The sequence below is a fragment of the Bos mutus genome, chromosome 9 (assembly GCF_027580195.1).
Source record: "Bos mutus isolate GX-2022 chromosome 9, NWIPB_WYAK_1.1, whole genome shotgun sequence".
In the NCBI taxonomy this organism is placed as follows: domain Eukaryota; kingdom Metazoa; phylum Chordata; class Mammalia; order Artiodactyla; family Bovidae; genus Bos; species Bos mutus.
Window position 1 is genome coordinate 40969977 of NC_091625.1, and position 18061 is coordinate 40988037.

The 18061-nt window shown below is 40.2% G+C and overlaps 1 protein-coding gene across 1 annotated transcript in view; it reads right to left on the reverse strand.

The window, feature by feature from the left end:
- LOC102274514 (coiled-coil domain-containing protein 162) overlaps nt 1-18061 on the reverse strand; it is a 150272-nt gene that overhangs the window by 85553 nt on the left and 46658 nt on the right. Inside the window, exons 10-15 of the mRNA XM_014481478.2 lie at nt 15150-15352; nt 12286-12441; nt 9945-10038; nt 9144-9278; nt 2180-2337; nt 944-1055 (exon numbers count right to left, since the gene is read on the reverse strand). Of these exons, the coding sequence (XP_014336964.2) occupies nt 944-1055; nt 2180-2337; nt 9144-9278; nt 9945-10038; nt 12286-12441; nt 15150-15352 (858 nt within the window). The remainder of the gene's footprint in view (nt 1-943; nt 1056-2179; nt 2338-9143; nt 9279-9944; nt 10039-12285; nt 12442-15149; nt 15353-18061) is intronic.

Here is an 18061-nt window from a genome sequence, read left to right on the forward strand (position 1 = left end):
CAGTAATCTAGAAGCCCTAGCTTCCATCATATCCAATTTGTAGAACTGAATTAGGTAAATTGAAGTCCTTCCTTTTCAGTAATAAAAGAACAAAGCCTAGAGATTATAAACCTCGTCATTTCATTCCCAAATAATTATATATTAGCCTAAGGACTCCCTCATCAAAAAAGTAATGAATAATGAAATGATATTCATAAAATTAAGCAACACTTTTAATTGACTAAAGGTTTAAATTTTATGGAGAAGGAAATGGCACCCCAAAGGTTGCTGCTGCTGCTGCTAAGTCACTTCAGTCATGTCTGACTCTGTGCGACACCATAGATGGCAGCCCACCAGGCTCCCCTGTCCCTGGGATTTTACAGGTAAGAACACTGGAGTGAGTTGCCATTTCCTTCTCCAATGCATGAAAGTGAAAAATGAAAGTGAAGTCGCTCAGTCATGTCTGACTCTTAGCGACCCCATGGACTGCAGCCTACCAGGCTCCTCTATCTATGGATTTTCCAAAGGTTAGGTTAGTATAAAATCCTTAAATGCAAACATGGTGGTAGTGTCTGAAAAACAGAGTGGTTATGTCAGCAATCCAACAGGTGAATTGCCAACCTAACAGATGGCAAATGCCCTTGCTCACCTTGTCTAAACCTCCTAAGCACCTGTGGGTCACTCAGGAACCATCAAATGTTTCCAAGTAGGTACTGAAACTCTTTCTGTTTAGAAAGTGACAAAGCATAATGTGCCCTTGGAAAAATGTACATATTTTAAAAAGTAGACTGCAATTAGCTGACTTCCTTTCTATTTCTTATTGAACTCTCTTTTTCAGTTCTTTATATTTTCCATGGTTTTACCCAAATAGGCTGAAAGCAACAGGTTCCAAGTTAAGGATTTCTTACTTGCTCAAATGTAAAAGCTGATGAGATCTTTAGGGAGCCCTTCTTACTCTACTCACAAGGTTTTTCATTCTGTCAGCCATGGCTTGTTTCCTGAGGAGGAAGGCGTTCAGCATCATGTCCCGCAGCCCCACCTTTTCTAGTTGAATAGACACGAAAGCTTCCGGAGCCCTGACAAGTGAACAGAGGCATGTGAGCCCAAGGCAGGAGATGAGTGCTCATACGACAAGAGGACAACTTGAGAACTCCCTGACTGACAGGAGCACCTGGGGCTGCAAACTGGGTACTGCAGCAGGAGAGCAGGTAGCTCTGCTTCTGTGGTCCTCACCTGCTTCAAGTGTTCCTCTTCTATTCACTGGGCATGCTGCTGTGTCACCAGCCTTGTTGGGGACCACACTGTGCCTAAAGCATGCACCAGCAGTCCCTCCCCACTCCCAAACTTCATAGCCTGGCCCAGTGTTTGTACTCCCAGTGTCCCTTTGTACCTTCCTGGTCTGAACTGTAGGGGTCCCTGGATTGATGTGGCCTTGTAAGGGTCCTCTTGACTAGACACATTGGTCTTAAATCTCCCATCCACACACTGAAGTGTGGATTTAGGACACTTGAACTCTGGCCATGTGTCAGATTAATGGCATCTTGAGGAGCAGAGAAGATTTGCCTGTCATTTTCTTTTTCATTCTAAATTTGCCAGGATTAGACTAGAGTGTCATTGGTATGCCTCAGTTATTCAGAGTATTCGTAATTGTTACAGAATACAAACCTCTTTCTTCGTCACAGTGAGATGAGATCAGGATATAACAGGATGTCCCTAGTTTACAGATACATATCTGCAGAGGCCCTGCCTCTCTGACAGTTACCATTCTATTATTCTAAGCAATGGAAAAACCCTTGGTAGGATAGTGAGGGTAGTTCTGTCCTTTTCTGTTTAAAATAGAAGTGGAAAACTTGGACATGCTCATACTCTTCTTCCTTATGTTCTACCTTCTTTGGAGTTTGAAAAATAGAGAGGGAAGGAGGGGAAGACAGGAAGAGAAAGATAAAGGAAAAGAGGGAGAAGAGAAAAGAGGTTGAAATTGGGAACTGTTGACTCTCCTTCATAGACTGGAGCGTATTAGAAGCTAAGCCTTCTTAGTGTTCATACAATGTTTTCAGACAAGGTCTTAAAATTTTTAACACATGCTGGTCACTCTGGAAGTTTAGGCATCCTCCAATCCCATAATACTTGTATTAAATGATTTAAAAGAGGATACTTTTGTTATTATAAACAACCCCCCACTGCTACCCCCGTGCAGTACCTTTTGGTAGCCTGGAATCTTTTTGAAGGATGAGTTAGGGCATCTGAGACTTTTGGAATTGGGGCTAACAGCATGCCTTCTATGCCATTCACAATTCTGGAATTTCTTCTTCTGCTTGGACCCACTCCACTATGATTTCTCAGACCAGAACTTATTTCCTACAATATTTCAAACCAAAGTGAATTAAATTTGCTGAATTTGTAAGTCTTGTGGTACTGACAGTAAAATTATCTAACAGCTATAACTGATCACAAATACATGTAAATGGCCTGGTATCCTAGGGGTGAGAGAGAGTAGAAGGGAGAGAAGAGAAGAGAACAAGTAAGGGAGCACATGGAAGAGATACCACTTTGTACAATGAAAGGGTGAGGCACTAAATGTGACTATTTCCAGAACAGAGTTGTCTAAAGTGCTCTCCGAAAAATTTCTCCATCTTACAAGGTGGCTAGTTGGAGTGCTTTGTATAGGGGCCTCTCAAGAAATACAGCTGATGAACTTCAGGGTACAAGATCTGAAGAATCATCTCAGGGTGCCATTCTGGTACGACCTAAGCAGATGGAGGTGGGCTGTATATGCTGCCCTGTACAATGTATTAATGAAGGAGGGAGAGGTGGAGGGATGATGGGCAAGAGGGGAAGGAAGAGTGGGAAGAAAAAAAGGGAAATCTGTATCTTCCAATATTCCTATTATTTATGGAGGATAAATACAAGGAAAGATAGATGGGATTCTTTTACATTTTTCTAAAATACTAACTAAAAGAAAAACATTAAGCCTTCAAAGGAAAGCCCATTCTTTTTCAAAGAAAGAAGGCTTTCCACAGCTGAATTACTGAAGGAAAGGAAAATGAGGCAAAAGAAAAAAAATCTTGAGTTAAAAAGTCTAAAGTTTCCATCTTGATTTTTTCTGAAGACTCGGGCTATCCCAGTCTCCTAAAAATAGTAGAATATACTAGTTCAGAAGACACAAGGGGCCTTAGAAAGGATATGAGTGAGCTAAGAGGAAAGAAAACAAGCTCTGTAATCAGAGCCCAGAGCTGACACTCAGCAGGTGATCTTGGCTCTGTCCCTTAACCTATCAGCCTATTTCTTCACCTGGAAAGAAAGGGTAATGTCCTCCATCTCCAAGGGTTGTTCAGCACATTCCATGAGTCCAGGCTCATCCATCACTTTAGCTTACCACCATGCCCAGACAATAGAAACTGCTAAATTGAACCTTTAATTTCTTGACTCCCCTCAGTGCATCGAAAATCCCAACTATGAGGATCTTTTGTTTCTAGCCTCAATTTCTTTTCCAGTCCCTTCCTACAAATATGATTACATCTATTTTATTCTTAATTCTCCTACACCTCAAGCTTCTTTTTAAATTCTGATCCAACTTCTTAAAGAGTTATGATGGACTAAATGTTTCCGTCTCCTCATAAATTCTTAGATTGAAGCCCCAACCCCCAATGTGATGGCATTTAGAAATGGGGCCTTTGGGAGGCAATTAGGATTAGATGACGTCAAAGGGCAGGACCCTAATCTGATAGGGCTGATAAAGCTGGTATAAGAAGAAGAAGAGACACCAGGACTTTCTTTCTGCCTTGTGAGGACAGTGAGAATGTGGCCATCTGCAAGGAAGAGAACTGTTACTAGAAACTGACATGCTGCCTCCTTGATCTTGGACTTCTAGCCTCCAGAACTATGAAAAAATAAATTTCTGTTGTTTAAGCCTCCAGAACTATGAAAAAATAAATTTCTGTTGTTTAAGCTACCAGTCAATACTACTTTGGTATGGCTTCCCTAGCAGACTAATGCAGAAGCTGTAAATATTCTCTGCTTCTACATTTCTATCATTCTCTTACTTCTCTACTCTGGTAGTCTGGCTTTCACTCCAACCCCATTAGAATAGCTCTCCGAGAGTCAGAAATGAACTTCTGAGAATATAAAATAGCCTAATTTCAATTCCTGCTCTTCTTGTTCTTCCCTCTACATTTAATTTAACTTCTTCCTCCTCCTCCTAAAATATAATAGCTTTATTTAGGTATAATTGACATTCAGTAAACAACACACAAAGTATACAGTAATTAAAGTATAAAGTAAATTAGATAAGTTTGGACTTATCTAATAAGTATACAACTGTGAAACCATTACTGCGATAAAACTAAAGACCATAGCCATCCCTCCTACCCAGCCCGCTTCCTCAAGCAATCACTGCTCTGCTTTCTCCAACTATAGATTAGAACACATTTCCTAGAATTTTATATAAATGGAATCATGCAGTTATATATACTTTTTTTGGTTTGGCTTCATCCATATTGTTGTATATGTCAACAACTTATTTCTTTGTATTGCCGAGCAATATTCCACTGTAAAATATACCACAATTTATTTATCTATTCACCTGGTGGTGGACATTTGGATTTTTGCCAGCTCTTAGCTGTTTTAAATAAAGCTGCTATAAACATTTACGTATGTCTTTGGACGGACATGTGCTTTCATTTCTCTTAAGTAAATACCTAGGAGTGAAATGGCTGAATCATATGGTAAGTATATGTTTAACTTTCTAAGAAACTGCCAAGCTGTTTTGCAAGGTAACCATTTTGCATTCCCATCAGCAGTGTATGAGTTTCAGATCCTCCATGTCATGCCAAGACTCAGAATAGTTTAAATTTTAGCCATTCTAGTGGGTATGCAGGGGTTGCTCACTGGAGTTTTAATTGCATTTCTCTAATAATTAATGTTGTTGAACATTATTTATGTGTTTATCTGTCACCTGCTCATCTTCCTTGGTGACTCATTTCTTCTTGAAACACTCTACACCTTTGGCCTGGACACAGTAAAAATTTTATTACTGTATCAATTTTATTACTGTATCAATTGTATTACAATTTCATTTTATTACACAGTAACAATTTTATTCTCTTTCTGTTTCTTTCCTTCCTTCCTTCCTCCTTTCCCTTCCTTTCCCTTGTTCCCTCTCAATGTCTCCATCATTTATTCTTCCTTACTATATCATTAGACTTCATCCTGTCCCACATCTGTAGAAGAGTATATAAATACACACACATATATATATAAAACTCACATGTATTACTATATATATTCATGTATTCACATACATATATATAACCCTAGTCCTCTCTACCCCTCCTTGTGCTATGTCTTTTCAGGCTATTACTCTAAATGCCTTCCCACTCCTGTTGTATCTTCCTATTTGGTGACTTTCACCATTTACTTCCTGGAGGAATCTCAGGAAGTGACATAAAAGCCTCTCAACCTGGAAAACCCCACTTATATCTGTTTTACATATTGGTATTCTTCTTAAGATTAATTGAAGTAAAGATTCCATATGTCAACTATGCATGGAAACCACAGGTGGGGCCAAGCTGGGCATCCATTTTTTCCTAGTACTCATTTGTCTTTTCATAGTATGCTTGAGCATCAGAAGGTCTTCTCTCTACTCAAAATGATCACATAGTCATCTCTGCCAGTCAAAACACTCATCCTTCAAGTTTTTCCAAATGTCCCCACTCTGTGCTGCCCTTTCTGGTTCCCCAGATGTGAGCTCTCTTTTTTTAAAAGTCCTCCTATAGCTTGTTGAACCTCTATTATTCCTTGTATTTAAACCACTTATGAGCCTGTCCCCATTTTATACACCAGATATAATTTCTCTAGTATTCTTGCCTGGAGAATTCCATGGACAGAGAAGCCTGGCAGGCTACAGTCCATGGGATCACAAAGAGCTGGACACGACTAAGTGACAAACACTTTCATTTTCACTTCATGAATCAGACCTCAGTATTATCTGATGAGCCTAACTTAAAGTATGTACTGAATTAAGACTTGAGGGGTTGAATTTTTAAAAAACTATATAACTTACTCTATCCCTATTTTCTACTTCAGTATTTTATTTCTATGGGAATTAGTATTTGGCAGTAGAAGTGAAGATTGAATATTCTTGCCATACTTATGAATGTATACTCTTTTATTAATGTAAAGAGTGAAAATAGAGAAATGTGCTAAGGGGTAAAATGTGGTAAGCTGTATAGGATTCATATATCAAGAATATAGATGCTGGGAAAGACTGAGGGCAGGAGGAGAAGCAGGAGAGAAGATGAAATGGTTGGATGGCATCACCGACTCTACAGACATGAGTTTGAGCAAACTCTGGGAGATAGTGAAGGTCAGGGAAGCCTCGAGTGCTGCAGTCCATGGGGTCACAAAGAGTCAGATATGACTCAGCGACTGAACAACAACAATATAGAATTCATAAGGCTTAGAGAATATTTAAGACCATCTGGAAAGTTGACTTCCTAAAGTTATATTTAATTTTGCACCTAAATTATATTCACAAGTATATACACATAAGAGTGAACTATATAAAGTTGTTTTTGGAAATGGGGGGAAATCTCTGTGAATTAATTCAGAGTGATTTCTAGGATATACTGTTAAGTGGGAAAAAATGCCTTAGAGTATTATATATAGATAAAATCAAAAACCCCTTCATGATAAAAATCATCAAAAAGCTATGAATAAAAGTGAATGTCCTCAACTTGGTAAAAAAATATTATCTAAGAAAAACTCATAGCTAACATCATATGTAATGGTTAAAGACTGAAAGCTTTCCTCCTAAGATAAGGAATAAGACAATAATATCCATTCTCACTGTTTCTATTCAACCTTGTACTACAGTGTCTAGCTAGGGCAATTGGACAAGAAAAGGTAACAAAAGGCATCCAGAATGAAAAGAGAATGTTAAATTTATCTCTATTTGCAGAAGACATAATCTTTTACATAGAAGATCCTAAGGAATTTACAAGCTTAGCAAAGTGCAAAATAAAAGATCAATTGTATTTCTATAAATTAATAATGAACACTGAAAATGAAACTAACAATTCCATTTACAATAATTTACAAATAATAAAATGTTTTGGAATTAATTTAACAAGAGAAGTATAGAACCTGTACACTGAAAACTATAAAATATTGTTGAAAGAAATTAAAGAGGACATAAATGAAAAGACTTCCCATGTTCATGGATCAGAAGATTTAATATTGTTAAGATGGTAATAGTATTCAAACTGATTTACAGGTTCAATGCAATCCCTGTCAAAGTCCCAAATGGCTTTATTTTTTCAGAAATTGACAAGCTGATCCTAATATTCATGTGAAAATGCAAAGGACCAATAACTAAAGCAATCTTGAAAAAGAACAAAGTTGGAAGACTTGTACTTAATTTCAAAACTTATCACAACTCTACAGTGATCAAAACACAGTGGTACTGGCATGAAAACAAATGTATAGACCAGTGGGATAGAATCAAGAGTCCAGAAATACACCCTTACATTTATGGTCTATTGATTTCTGTTAAGGGCGCCAGGACAATTCAATGGGGAAAGATGAGTCCTTTCAACAAATGGTACTGGGACAGCTGGATTACTACACTCAAAAGAATGAACTTGGATGCCCTATCTCATATTACATATAAAAATTAACTATAAATGAATCATAGATCTGAAAGTAAGAGCTATAACTGCAAAACTTTTAGAAGAAAACATAGGAGTAAATTTTTGTGACTTTGGATTAAACAATGGTTTCTTAAATATTAATATAACACCAAAAGAACAAGTTAAAAAAGAAAACTAGGTAAATTAGACACATCAAAATGAAAAACTTCTGTTTCAAAGAACATCATCAAGAAAGTAAGAAGATGATCTTCATAATAAAAGAATCTACTTGCCAATCATATACTTGATAAGGAACCTGTATTCAGAATATGCAAATAACTCTTACAACTCAGTAACAAAAAAATCCAACTTTATAAAAGGGCAAAGGATTTGAGTAGACATTTTTTTATATATTATATATATATATATATATACAAATAGTCAATAAGCACATGGAAATATGCTCAATGTCACATCATAAGTAATTAGAAAAATACAAATCAAAGTCACAATGAGAAATCATTTTACCCTATTAGGGTGGCTAAAATTAAAAAGACAATAATAAGTGTTAGGAAACTCAAAACATGCATATGTCCTTCGAAAAACTTATACTTAAATGTTCATGGCAGTGTTATTTATAATAGTCAAAAAGTAAAAACAACCCAAGGTCTGTCAATTGATAAATGGATAAATAAAATGTGGTATATACATATACTAGAATACTATTCATCAGTAAAAAATAAAACAAAAAGAAAATGAAGTACTGGTACATGCTACGACATGGATGAAACTTGAAAACATTGTGCCTAAGTGAAAAAATTCTGACCTAAAAGGCCATATGTTGTACGATTCAATTTATGTGAAATGTCTAGAATAGGGAAGTCTACAGAGACAGAAAGTGGATTACTCGTTGCTAGGAGATGAGGAAAGTGGGGGATGTGGATTAGGATTTCTTTTTGAGAATGAGGAAATATTCTGGAATTAGATGGTGGTGATGATGGTATGATCCTGCGAATTATATGTTAAATGGGTGAATTTTATGTAATGTGAATTATATCTCAATAACAACTAAAAAGTTCAAGAGAATATATTTTGTGTTACCTTTTGTGACAAAAAGAAGGGCAAATGTATGCTTACTTTTGCAATAAGAAATACAGGAATGATAAAACAGAAAACAATGGAATCATTTATCTACAAAGGGTAGGAGTGGAGGAACAGGCTATTTTCTGCTGGTTGATTCTAGCTAGTCAATATTACAGCATTACACACAATGGAAAAATTAAAATTATTAGCAAAGCTCTGTAAATTAAGAGACCCAGTAAGAATCTGATCATGTGTTACTATGTATTAGGAAAGGAGAAAGGGAGGGGAAGAGGGAAGGAAAGAAAATAAAAAGATAGGGGGAAATGGTCAAAAAGGGAGAAAGGGAAGGAGGGAGATGGAAGGATGGGAAGAAAGAAAGTAGGGAGGAGTGTCAAAGTGAGGGAGGGGAAGGGGAATGGAGGGAGAATGCCTCAGGCTTCTCTTACGGCTGACCTTGATAGCGGGACAGCTCCCACGGGGTGTGTGATAGAAGGATGCCTGCTGGACAGCCACCATTAAAGCATTCTTCTGAGTAGCCTGGCATGCTAGGGTCACTTGCATATTTTCCACTCCTGAATGGCACAAGAGCTAAAGGAAGAAAATGTGAAAGTAATTAGCAATTTCTCTCTTACAGAAAGAGATTAAGTTGAGGGTGGGGATCACCACTCACTCAACACGTAAATACATGGATCAAACTGTTGGATTTGCTGAGACCCTTGCTCCTCAGCGACAGGCCTAAAGCTGGTTTCTCCCTAAGCAGTATTTCATCCTGTGAGGGCAGGCTCTAGGCCAAATTGCTCTGTATCTGGACACCATCAGGTTTCCCCAGTTGTCAGATACAGGATACATAGGCTCTGATGAACTAGCAAACATACGCTCAAAGGCAGGCTCTTGTAAAACTGCCAACATTAGATTAATGTTTAAAACATACACACACAAATACAAACCTGCACATACACACACAGAAGCAAAGAAGTCCATCTGAGTGGCAGGGAAAAATAACACCAGGTTTGAAAATATCTCTGGACTGCTGGGAAGTCCCAACATGGGTTTCTTTTTAATACCAAGCAGAGGTTATCTCAAGAGGTATTACATGTCAGACAAGGAAAGCCATCATCATTATTTATGAAGGTGAAATCTTTTCTTGTATACGGGGTCAAACTAATATGAATTAAACATTGTACTTTTTAAGGAATACGCAAACAAGTTGCTTAATTTTACTTTCGTTTCCTTTTTAGAAAAAAAATAATTTACCTTAAGAATGGCTTCCTTTATATAAAAACTAAATTTGCCAATTTGGTTATCATCCACTTCGGAAATAGCTAAGACAAGAGTAGCAGGAGAATATCTGCAAGAAGAAACATGATGTTGTTTTGATGTGCCGTACAGTTAGCCAGGAGATGCCTGTTCTGAAGGGACAGAGTGACATGATCGGCTCTGAAATACCAGTAGTAACAGCAAGGACAGATTTTACACAAGACTTAGTATTTCCATCCAAAAGCTGAAGGGCTCCAGGGTCTTTTCAGTCCTTACTGGCCTCAATCTTCTTGCAGTTTGGTTGTGGTAACCATCTGAGATAGACTTTCTGAAATTCTTTTCTCATGATCACTATTCCTTTGCTCTCTTCCATATTTCCTCTTACCTTCTTGACCTCATTTGCACAGGCCCCTCACTGACTTGGCCCCATTTATTCACTTCCTCACTCTCTCCCATGGCTCCAACAATCATCTAAATGGTCTTTGCAGCCATGTTTCTGCCTTGGGACATGGTCCTTCATTCATAACTCTAAGACTTTGTCAAGTAATTGAATATCTAGGAATCTTGGTTCCTTCATCTGTAAATGGAAATATCACCTATCTTAAGGGAGATAATATGCATGAATGTGCTTCTCAAAATGTAAGTCACTATGCTCATGGTTGGATGGCATCACCGACTCAATGGACATGAGTTTAAACAAACTCTGAGAAACAGTGAAGGACAGGGAAGCCTGGCGTGCTGCAGTCCATGAGGTCACAAAAAGTTGGATCTGATTTAGCGACTGAACAACAATAATGCTGACTGAACAACAACAATAATGCTCGTGTTTGGTATATGTTGTTGTAATGGCACTCCAAAGTGATAACTTGAAGGAATTAACATACATAAAACAAATGCAAATTCAAGATACAAGTTCCTTGGATGTAAAAACCTTCCCCTGGTAATTCAGAAAGTGCTTCAGATCTTGAAGGATCTCTGGGTCATCAGTGGGAGGACCAATCACCACTTGGCCAGGCCACAGAACATTCAGACAGTTTGTGTTGATTGGTTGATTCTGGCTGAACAAAAATATGGCCTATTTTCACAGCAGTGTAAAATAACAGCTCTGGCAGGAGGCCCTTGATGATCCAGAGAACAGCTTGGCTCCAGGTTGGAGACCTAGCCTTGTTTGAGGCCCAATCACACTTTCTGCCTTCAGCTTCTGTGAGATATCTTTGTATCTTTACAATAAATCACCTTTTTGGTTTAGGTTATATGACAGGATACAGCATGGGGGATTTTGCTTTCAGGGAACAAGTGGCAATGGCTGAAGACATTTTTGATCATCACAAATGAGGGAAAGCATACTGCTGACATCTGGTAGGTAGAGATTGGAGATGTTATTAAACTACCTCTGATGTAAAGAACAGCCCTCTCAAAGAGAGTTTTCCAACCTCAGATTTCAAATTTCTGAGGTTGAGAAATTCACTCTGTGGTCCTAACCCCTTCATTCCAGCCTATGCTCTCTCCTTTAGCATACTGCTATACTCTGAGCAGTAATACACAATAGCAAAGCAAAGGTGACCTTCCCTCCTTTAGAGTCAGCTCTGCCTTCCTTTTGGGGGGACTCATATCAGGAATCTCCAGGACAGAGCTAAGACCCTCAGGGGAAGACAGACAAGGAAAGAAGAGGGAGATGAGTTTATCCCTGGTAGGCATCAAAGGCTGACTTTGTATGGGGGGGAGGGAAGATTCCCTTCCCCCACTGAGTAGATTCTGGTCTGTTACTAGTAAGAGTGTTTTCTTTGGGGCAATGGGCTAAACCTATGGGGCATGAAAAAGAGGTTTCACTGGTTTGAGTTGGCTTCTTATACTGGCAAACAAAAGAGCCTGACAGAAATATTGCCATACATATTAGATACACATTGCATTAGAGTTTTGAGCAAGCAGTTGCTAAAAACCTTGACTGACTCTTTCCTGGTCCCATGGAAAGTAAGAGCAGAGATCTGGGCAGGGATCCATGATTCTTGCTCCATCAGACCAACCCTCACACTCCATTCTATCTGGAAGCAACATGGTTGCCCTGGGCAGTTGCTGAGCCTAAGATTCCATCCATTTGAGCTCTCTAATCTGATTCTTCCATTTTTCAGTTATTCAATGTTTTTAACCCAATTATCCCCCTTGATTGAGATCTTATTTTTTCCCATCCTATTAAAAGGAAAAGAAAATATTGACATCATGGCAGATAGATTATAAGGGAGAGATTAGAATGCAATTGCATTTGTGGTGCTGATAGAAACTATTTTTCACTGCCATTCTACTGTTTCATTATTTTTACTTTGACTCTCTCAAGGCTCACCTGTCTACGCAGTCACTGTCCTCCAGCAGAGAGGTTATAAAGACAGGAGGTGGATGGACCACCTTGTCCTTGTGTGATGCAGATTCAAAGTGAACAGGCCTCAGATACAAATGGAACTCTTCAAAACCCATCTCACACGCCAAATCCTTATAGAGACTAAAAGTGGAAAAAAAAAAAAAAAAAGCCAAGAACATTTGCTGTTAATTTCCCTAAAAGGAAAGTAAGTGGTAGGAAAACCAAGCCATCTGAATAAGCACAAAAGCAAAAGTCAAAACAAAAGTAGCCAAGTCCGGTGTGAAATGAATGAGTCACAAGGTTTTGAGTCTGCCCTCAGCTATGATGGTTAAAGATAGTAGTTAAGGTAGGAGGAGATATGCTTGGGCACTTCCCCAACTCTCATTTCCTGCAAGCTGGCTTCTGTCTTCCGAGCGCTCCTGAGGTCACCAGTATTGCTCTCAGTAGAAAGTTGACCATTTTTTCTCAGAGATCCTCGGGGCTGGCCTGTCTGCTCCTTGAACCATTTTGTTCTCCTGAATCCAGGATCTCCATGCTTCTGCCTCATAACCACTCTGTCTTCACTGGCTTCTCCTTTTTTTTCTTTTTCTTTTGAAGCAGCCTTCCCCCATCACCCAATGGCAACCCACTCCAGTATTCTTGCCTGGAGAATCCCATGGACAGAGGAGCCTGGAGGGCTATAGTCCATGGGGTCGCAAAGAGTCGGACATGACTGAGTGACTTCACTTTCTTTCCCCCACCACCCATGCCATGCCATTGGCCTTTTTGGAGACTCTTCAGGACCCTGTGCAGGTCACCCAGATTTCTTGGGAGGGGACCCCCACCAGCTGCTCCCTCAGGCTGTTGATGACACAGTTGCTCATTGCTATGATGGGCCTCAAAGAGCTGCACCCATCCCATGCCAGGGCCCTGGCTGGGGCAGAGAGTGGGGGGCAAGCACCACTGCCCACATCCCCACATCCCGCCACTGCTGCTGCCACTGCTTTCTGGCTTCTCCTCTTTATTTTCAAATTCCTGGTGTTTCCTGGAGTTCCAAACCCAGTCCTCTTCTCACCTTCTGCATGTCCTCCTTGGGAAGTCTGTCATTCAACTCTGGGCCATTACCATCTCCCTTTTGTGTAAGAACCTGTGACCCCATCTCTGTCCTCCTTCAACTCTGAGCTCTACTCCCCCATGACTTGCAGCCAGGCTCCATTCAGATGTCGCTGTGGCATTTCAGCCTTCTGTGTTTAGAATTCCTTCCTTTCTTCTCTTATCCGCATTTTAACACATTTCTTCATCTTGAGAAGTTGGTACATTAAGGCTGAGTTCAAATGACACCTACATTAGTTTGCTAGGCTGCTGTGAAACAGTACCAAGAACTGGGGGTGGTGGTGCTTAAACAACAGAAATCTGTCTCAGTTCTGGAGGACAGAAGTCCAAGATCAAAGTGTTGCAGAGCTGGTTCCTTCTGAGGGTTCTGAATGAAGGATATTTTCTAGGTTCTCTCCTCATCTTACAGATGAACATCACATCCTTATGGCTTCACATAGTTTTCCTTCTGGATACATCTGTGTCCAAACCAGCTCTTCTTAGAAGGACACCAGATATATTACATAGGAGCCCACTCTAATAATTTCATTTTCTCTGTAAAGACTATCTCCAAATAAGGTCACATTCTGAGGTACTAGGGCTTAGGGCTTGAACATTTGAATTGTGGAGGTACATAATCATCCCTAGGCCTTCTTCTGTAGAGCTTTCTCTGATTCACTTAGAAAGAATGAAATACTCCACTTCCTGTGCTCCCATAGTATTTTGTTCATATGACTAGAATATCATATTAAACTTTATTAGGGGTAACTTTTAGACTGTGAACTCCCTGAGAACAAGGATCAGAAATTATGAGGAGATAGTATCATAGTGGTTAATATTATCTTGGCCCATAGTTTGATTTCTGCTTCTACTACTTTCTGGTTATGTGATCTTAGGAAAATTACTTTTCTGAGCCTCTACTTTCTTGGTTGTAAAATGTTTGCAAGCTATTATATCATAATATCATATCATAAGGACATCATTAATCTATTATACATAAGAATATTCTGAGAATTAAATGAACTAATACATGGAAAGTTCCCAGTACAGACCCTGGACACAGTAGGCCCTAGATCATGGTTTATGGTGGATAACTGGACTCTCTGTGTCTTCAGGGACTCTCATGGGGCAGAACACGAAACTCATATATGTTTGCAACAAATCCTCAAGTTCCATATTTCTCCCGTTTAGGGAAATGTTCATTTAAATGTCTTACCATCCTCTCATGCGCAAAGCAAAAACAGAACTCACCAAGTATTCTCTCCCCCTGCCTGTTGAACATTTCATACTTCCACCAGACCTGGATGCTATCACTGACTCATTCTTTCCTTTCTGAAGGCCCTCCACTGGTTCTTCTCTGCTATTCAACTTAATTATATTTGAGCACTCAGTATCATTAGGTGCTTGATGAGGGTCAGTCTTCATACCCAATAGGATACTATGGAAAACAACACGGACAGAGCTTTTACATTTAGGGAGCTTACATTAGCAGGAAAACTAATAAACCAACATTAGGCATCTAATTAAAAGGCAATGGCTGAATGGAGAAAAAGCCCAGGTGCTTAGAGGAGAACCAAAACTAGCTGAGTAGTGAGAGAGGCCTGTGGGAGACCTGAAAAGAGAAACAGGGAGGGAGGGAAGGTGGAAGGGAGGTCATCATTTCAGTCATTTAGAAAGCTCACTCTGGCTACTCTGGGAGCACAGATGGCGGCAAGGCTTGTGGTATGAAGACCCAGAGTCTATTACCCTCCATGTGGATCGTGAGTCCCCCTACTGACCGTGCCAAGTGTACAGTCTCCAGACTCATCTCTATCAGCCTATGCCGGAGGGTCAAGAGTTCCAAAAGTTTGGAAAACATTTCCAGGAGCAGCATTTGGGAATCTTGGCCTTGGTTCTGTCCTTGGTCTGCTGCAGATTTGAGTGCAAGCAGGCCTGTCTCCCCCACAAGAAAGGGATCACCCATCACTTTAGCTGAAAATAGCTGAAAGAAAACAGAATACTTTTAAAAATACAAAATAAAGGAAAAAATTTGAACATATTAAGAAAAATATGTCAGAAGCACAGACTCTGGATCCAGAGTTCCTAGGCTTGAGTTCTAGCTCTGGCACTTAGAAGCTGTGAGATTTAGGGCCATTCACTCAAATTAACTGTATCTCAGTTTCATCATCTGTAAAGTGGCAGTAAGGATAATAACAGCACCTCAGTTCAGTTCAGTCGCTCAGTTATGTCCGACTCTTTGCAACCCCATGAATCGCAGCACGCCAGGCCTCCCTGTCCATCACCAACTCCCAGAGTTTACTCAAACTCATGTCCATCGAGTCAGTGATGCCATCCAGCCATCTCATCCTCTGTCATCCCCTTATCTTCCTGCCCCCAATCCCTCCCAGCATCAGGGTCTTTTCCAACGAGTCAACTCTTCGTATGAAGTGGCCAAATATTGGAGTTTCAGCTTTAGCACCAGTCCTTCCAATGCACACCCAGGACTGATCTCTTTTAGGATGGACTGGTTGGATATCCTTGCAGTCCAAGGGACTCTCAAGAGTCTTCTCCAACACCACAGTTCAAAGGCATCAATTCTTCAGCACTCAGCTTTCTTCACAGTCCAACTCTCACATCCATACATGACTACTGGAAAAATCGCCTTAACAGGAACTAATAAATCATAACTGTATCATAGGGTTGTTGAGAGGGTTGAGTTAAATATATGCAAAAGTGCTTTTTTTAAATAATAGCATTTGCATTATCATTATTATAAATGTTTTAAGCCAAACTAAAGAGAGAAATGACAAAGATGACCTAAATAGAAGTCTCTGATATATTGCAAGTATTTTGGTGACCAGTGATAATAATGATAATTTCTTATAAACTCTAATTGAAGTTTAAAATTTTTCAAGTATTTTCATGTATATTAACTCATTTTTATTTTTACAAGATCCCCATGATTTAGGAATCACAGATACTATTATGTCCATTTTATCAGTTAGGGATCTGAAGCAACACTGAAATTTTCTAAGGTCAGACAACAGTATCAAGAATAAATTTAGTTTTCCTAGTTCCAAGCTGCAGTTCTAGAGTATACCAAGCTGCCTCTTCAGTGCTCCTCTGCTCAAGTCACCCAAGCCTTGGGTGATTTGTGAAGTTACTACATTGTTCTTTAACATCCTCCTGCCTTGGTCACCTCCTCTGCTCTGACATTTTTGCTAGCCTCTAATATACCACTTCCAGCAAGGACCAAGTCTGGGGACCATCTCTAGTCTGTCTTTCCTGGTTTGGCATCCCAAGAGTAGATATACTTATCTACCAAAGGCCTTGCCTATTCAAGGATGCAATTTCTAGACAACTGAAGTCTTCCAAAGTAATAAAGAGATTTATTAATTTCCTGCTTGTCTATTGAGCGCAATACCTGCCCCATTTTCTGTCCCAGTACAAAAGATTAATCTGAATATTTATCATTTCTAAGTCTCAATTTGAACATATTAAAAAAAATAATTTAAACTGTATGGGAAATTCTCTGGTGGTCCAGTGGTTAGGACTCAGTGCTTTCACTACTGAGGGCCTGGGTTCAATCCCTGGTTGGGGAAACTAAGATTCTGAAAGCCATGCAGTGTGACAATCCATCAATCAATAAAAAATAAAACTGTGGGGGAGAAGCTAAGATGACGGAGGAGTAGGACGGCGAGAACACTTTCTCCCCCACAAATTTATCAAAAGAACATTTAAATGCCGAGTAAATTCCACAAAACAACTTCTGAATGTCGGCAGAGGACATCAGGCACCCAGAAAAGCAACCCAAGTCTTCGAAAGGAGGTAGGAAAAAATATAAAAGACAAAAAAAGAGACAAAAGAGGGAGGGATGGAGTTCCGTCCCCGGGAAGGGAGTCTTAAAAAGAGAGAAGTTTCCAAACACCAGGAAACCTTCTCACTGCCGAATCTGTGTGGAGCCTTGGAAGCACAGAGGGCAACATAACAGGGAGGAAAAAATAAATAAACAATTAAAACCTGCAGATTACGAGCCCTAGGGTAACTCCCCCAGTGGAGAAGCAGCGCAGAGGCCTGCACATGCCATTAGCAAGTGGGGGCTGGGCAGGGAGGCGCGGCGTGGGCTGCATCGCTTAGAGTAAGGATCTGGCCTGAATACCCCAAGCGCTATCTGAGTGAAATAATTTGGGCTAGCAAACCAGACTGTGGGATATCTACCACGCGAAAAGCCATCCCTAACCTAAGACGCCTCCAGGCCCGCGCACTGAACAAAGGACTGAACGGAGATAGCCGGCTGCAGACCTTCCCACTCCAGTGACAGGCAGCCAGAACCGGAAGAGGGCAATGGCAGCCCCAGAGAGACATTATCTATAAAACTGTAAGCAGGCTTCTTTGCTAACTAAGACTTCTTGGGGGTCTGGATGGTCAACATCCACCTGAGAAGGTGCGCCGGTTGTACACCTAGATAACTGAGCGGCAGGGAGGTGATAAGTTGCAGCAATCGCGCTCGCCAAACACCTCATCACCTGAGCTGCTCGGACCTGGGAAGGGCACAAAACGCAGGCCCAACTGAGTCTGCGCCTCTGAGGACTACCCGAGTGCCTGAACCTGAGCGGCTTGGACCTGGGAGGTGCAAGCAGCCCAGAGCTGGCCACGGATGGTTCCCGGGAGAGCAACCTAGAGACTGAGCAGTGTGGGCAGGGAGGCTACA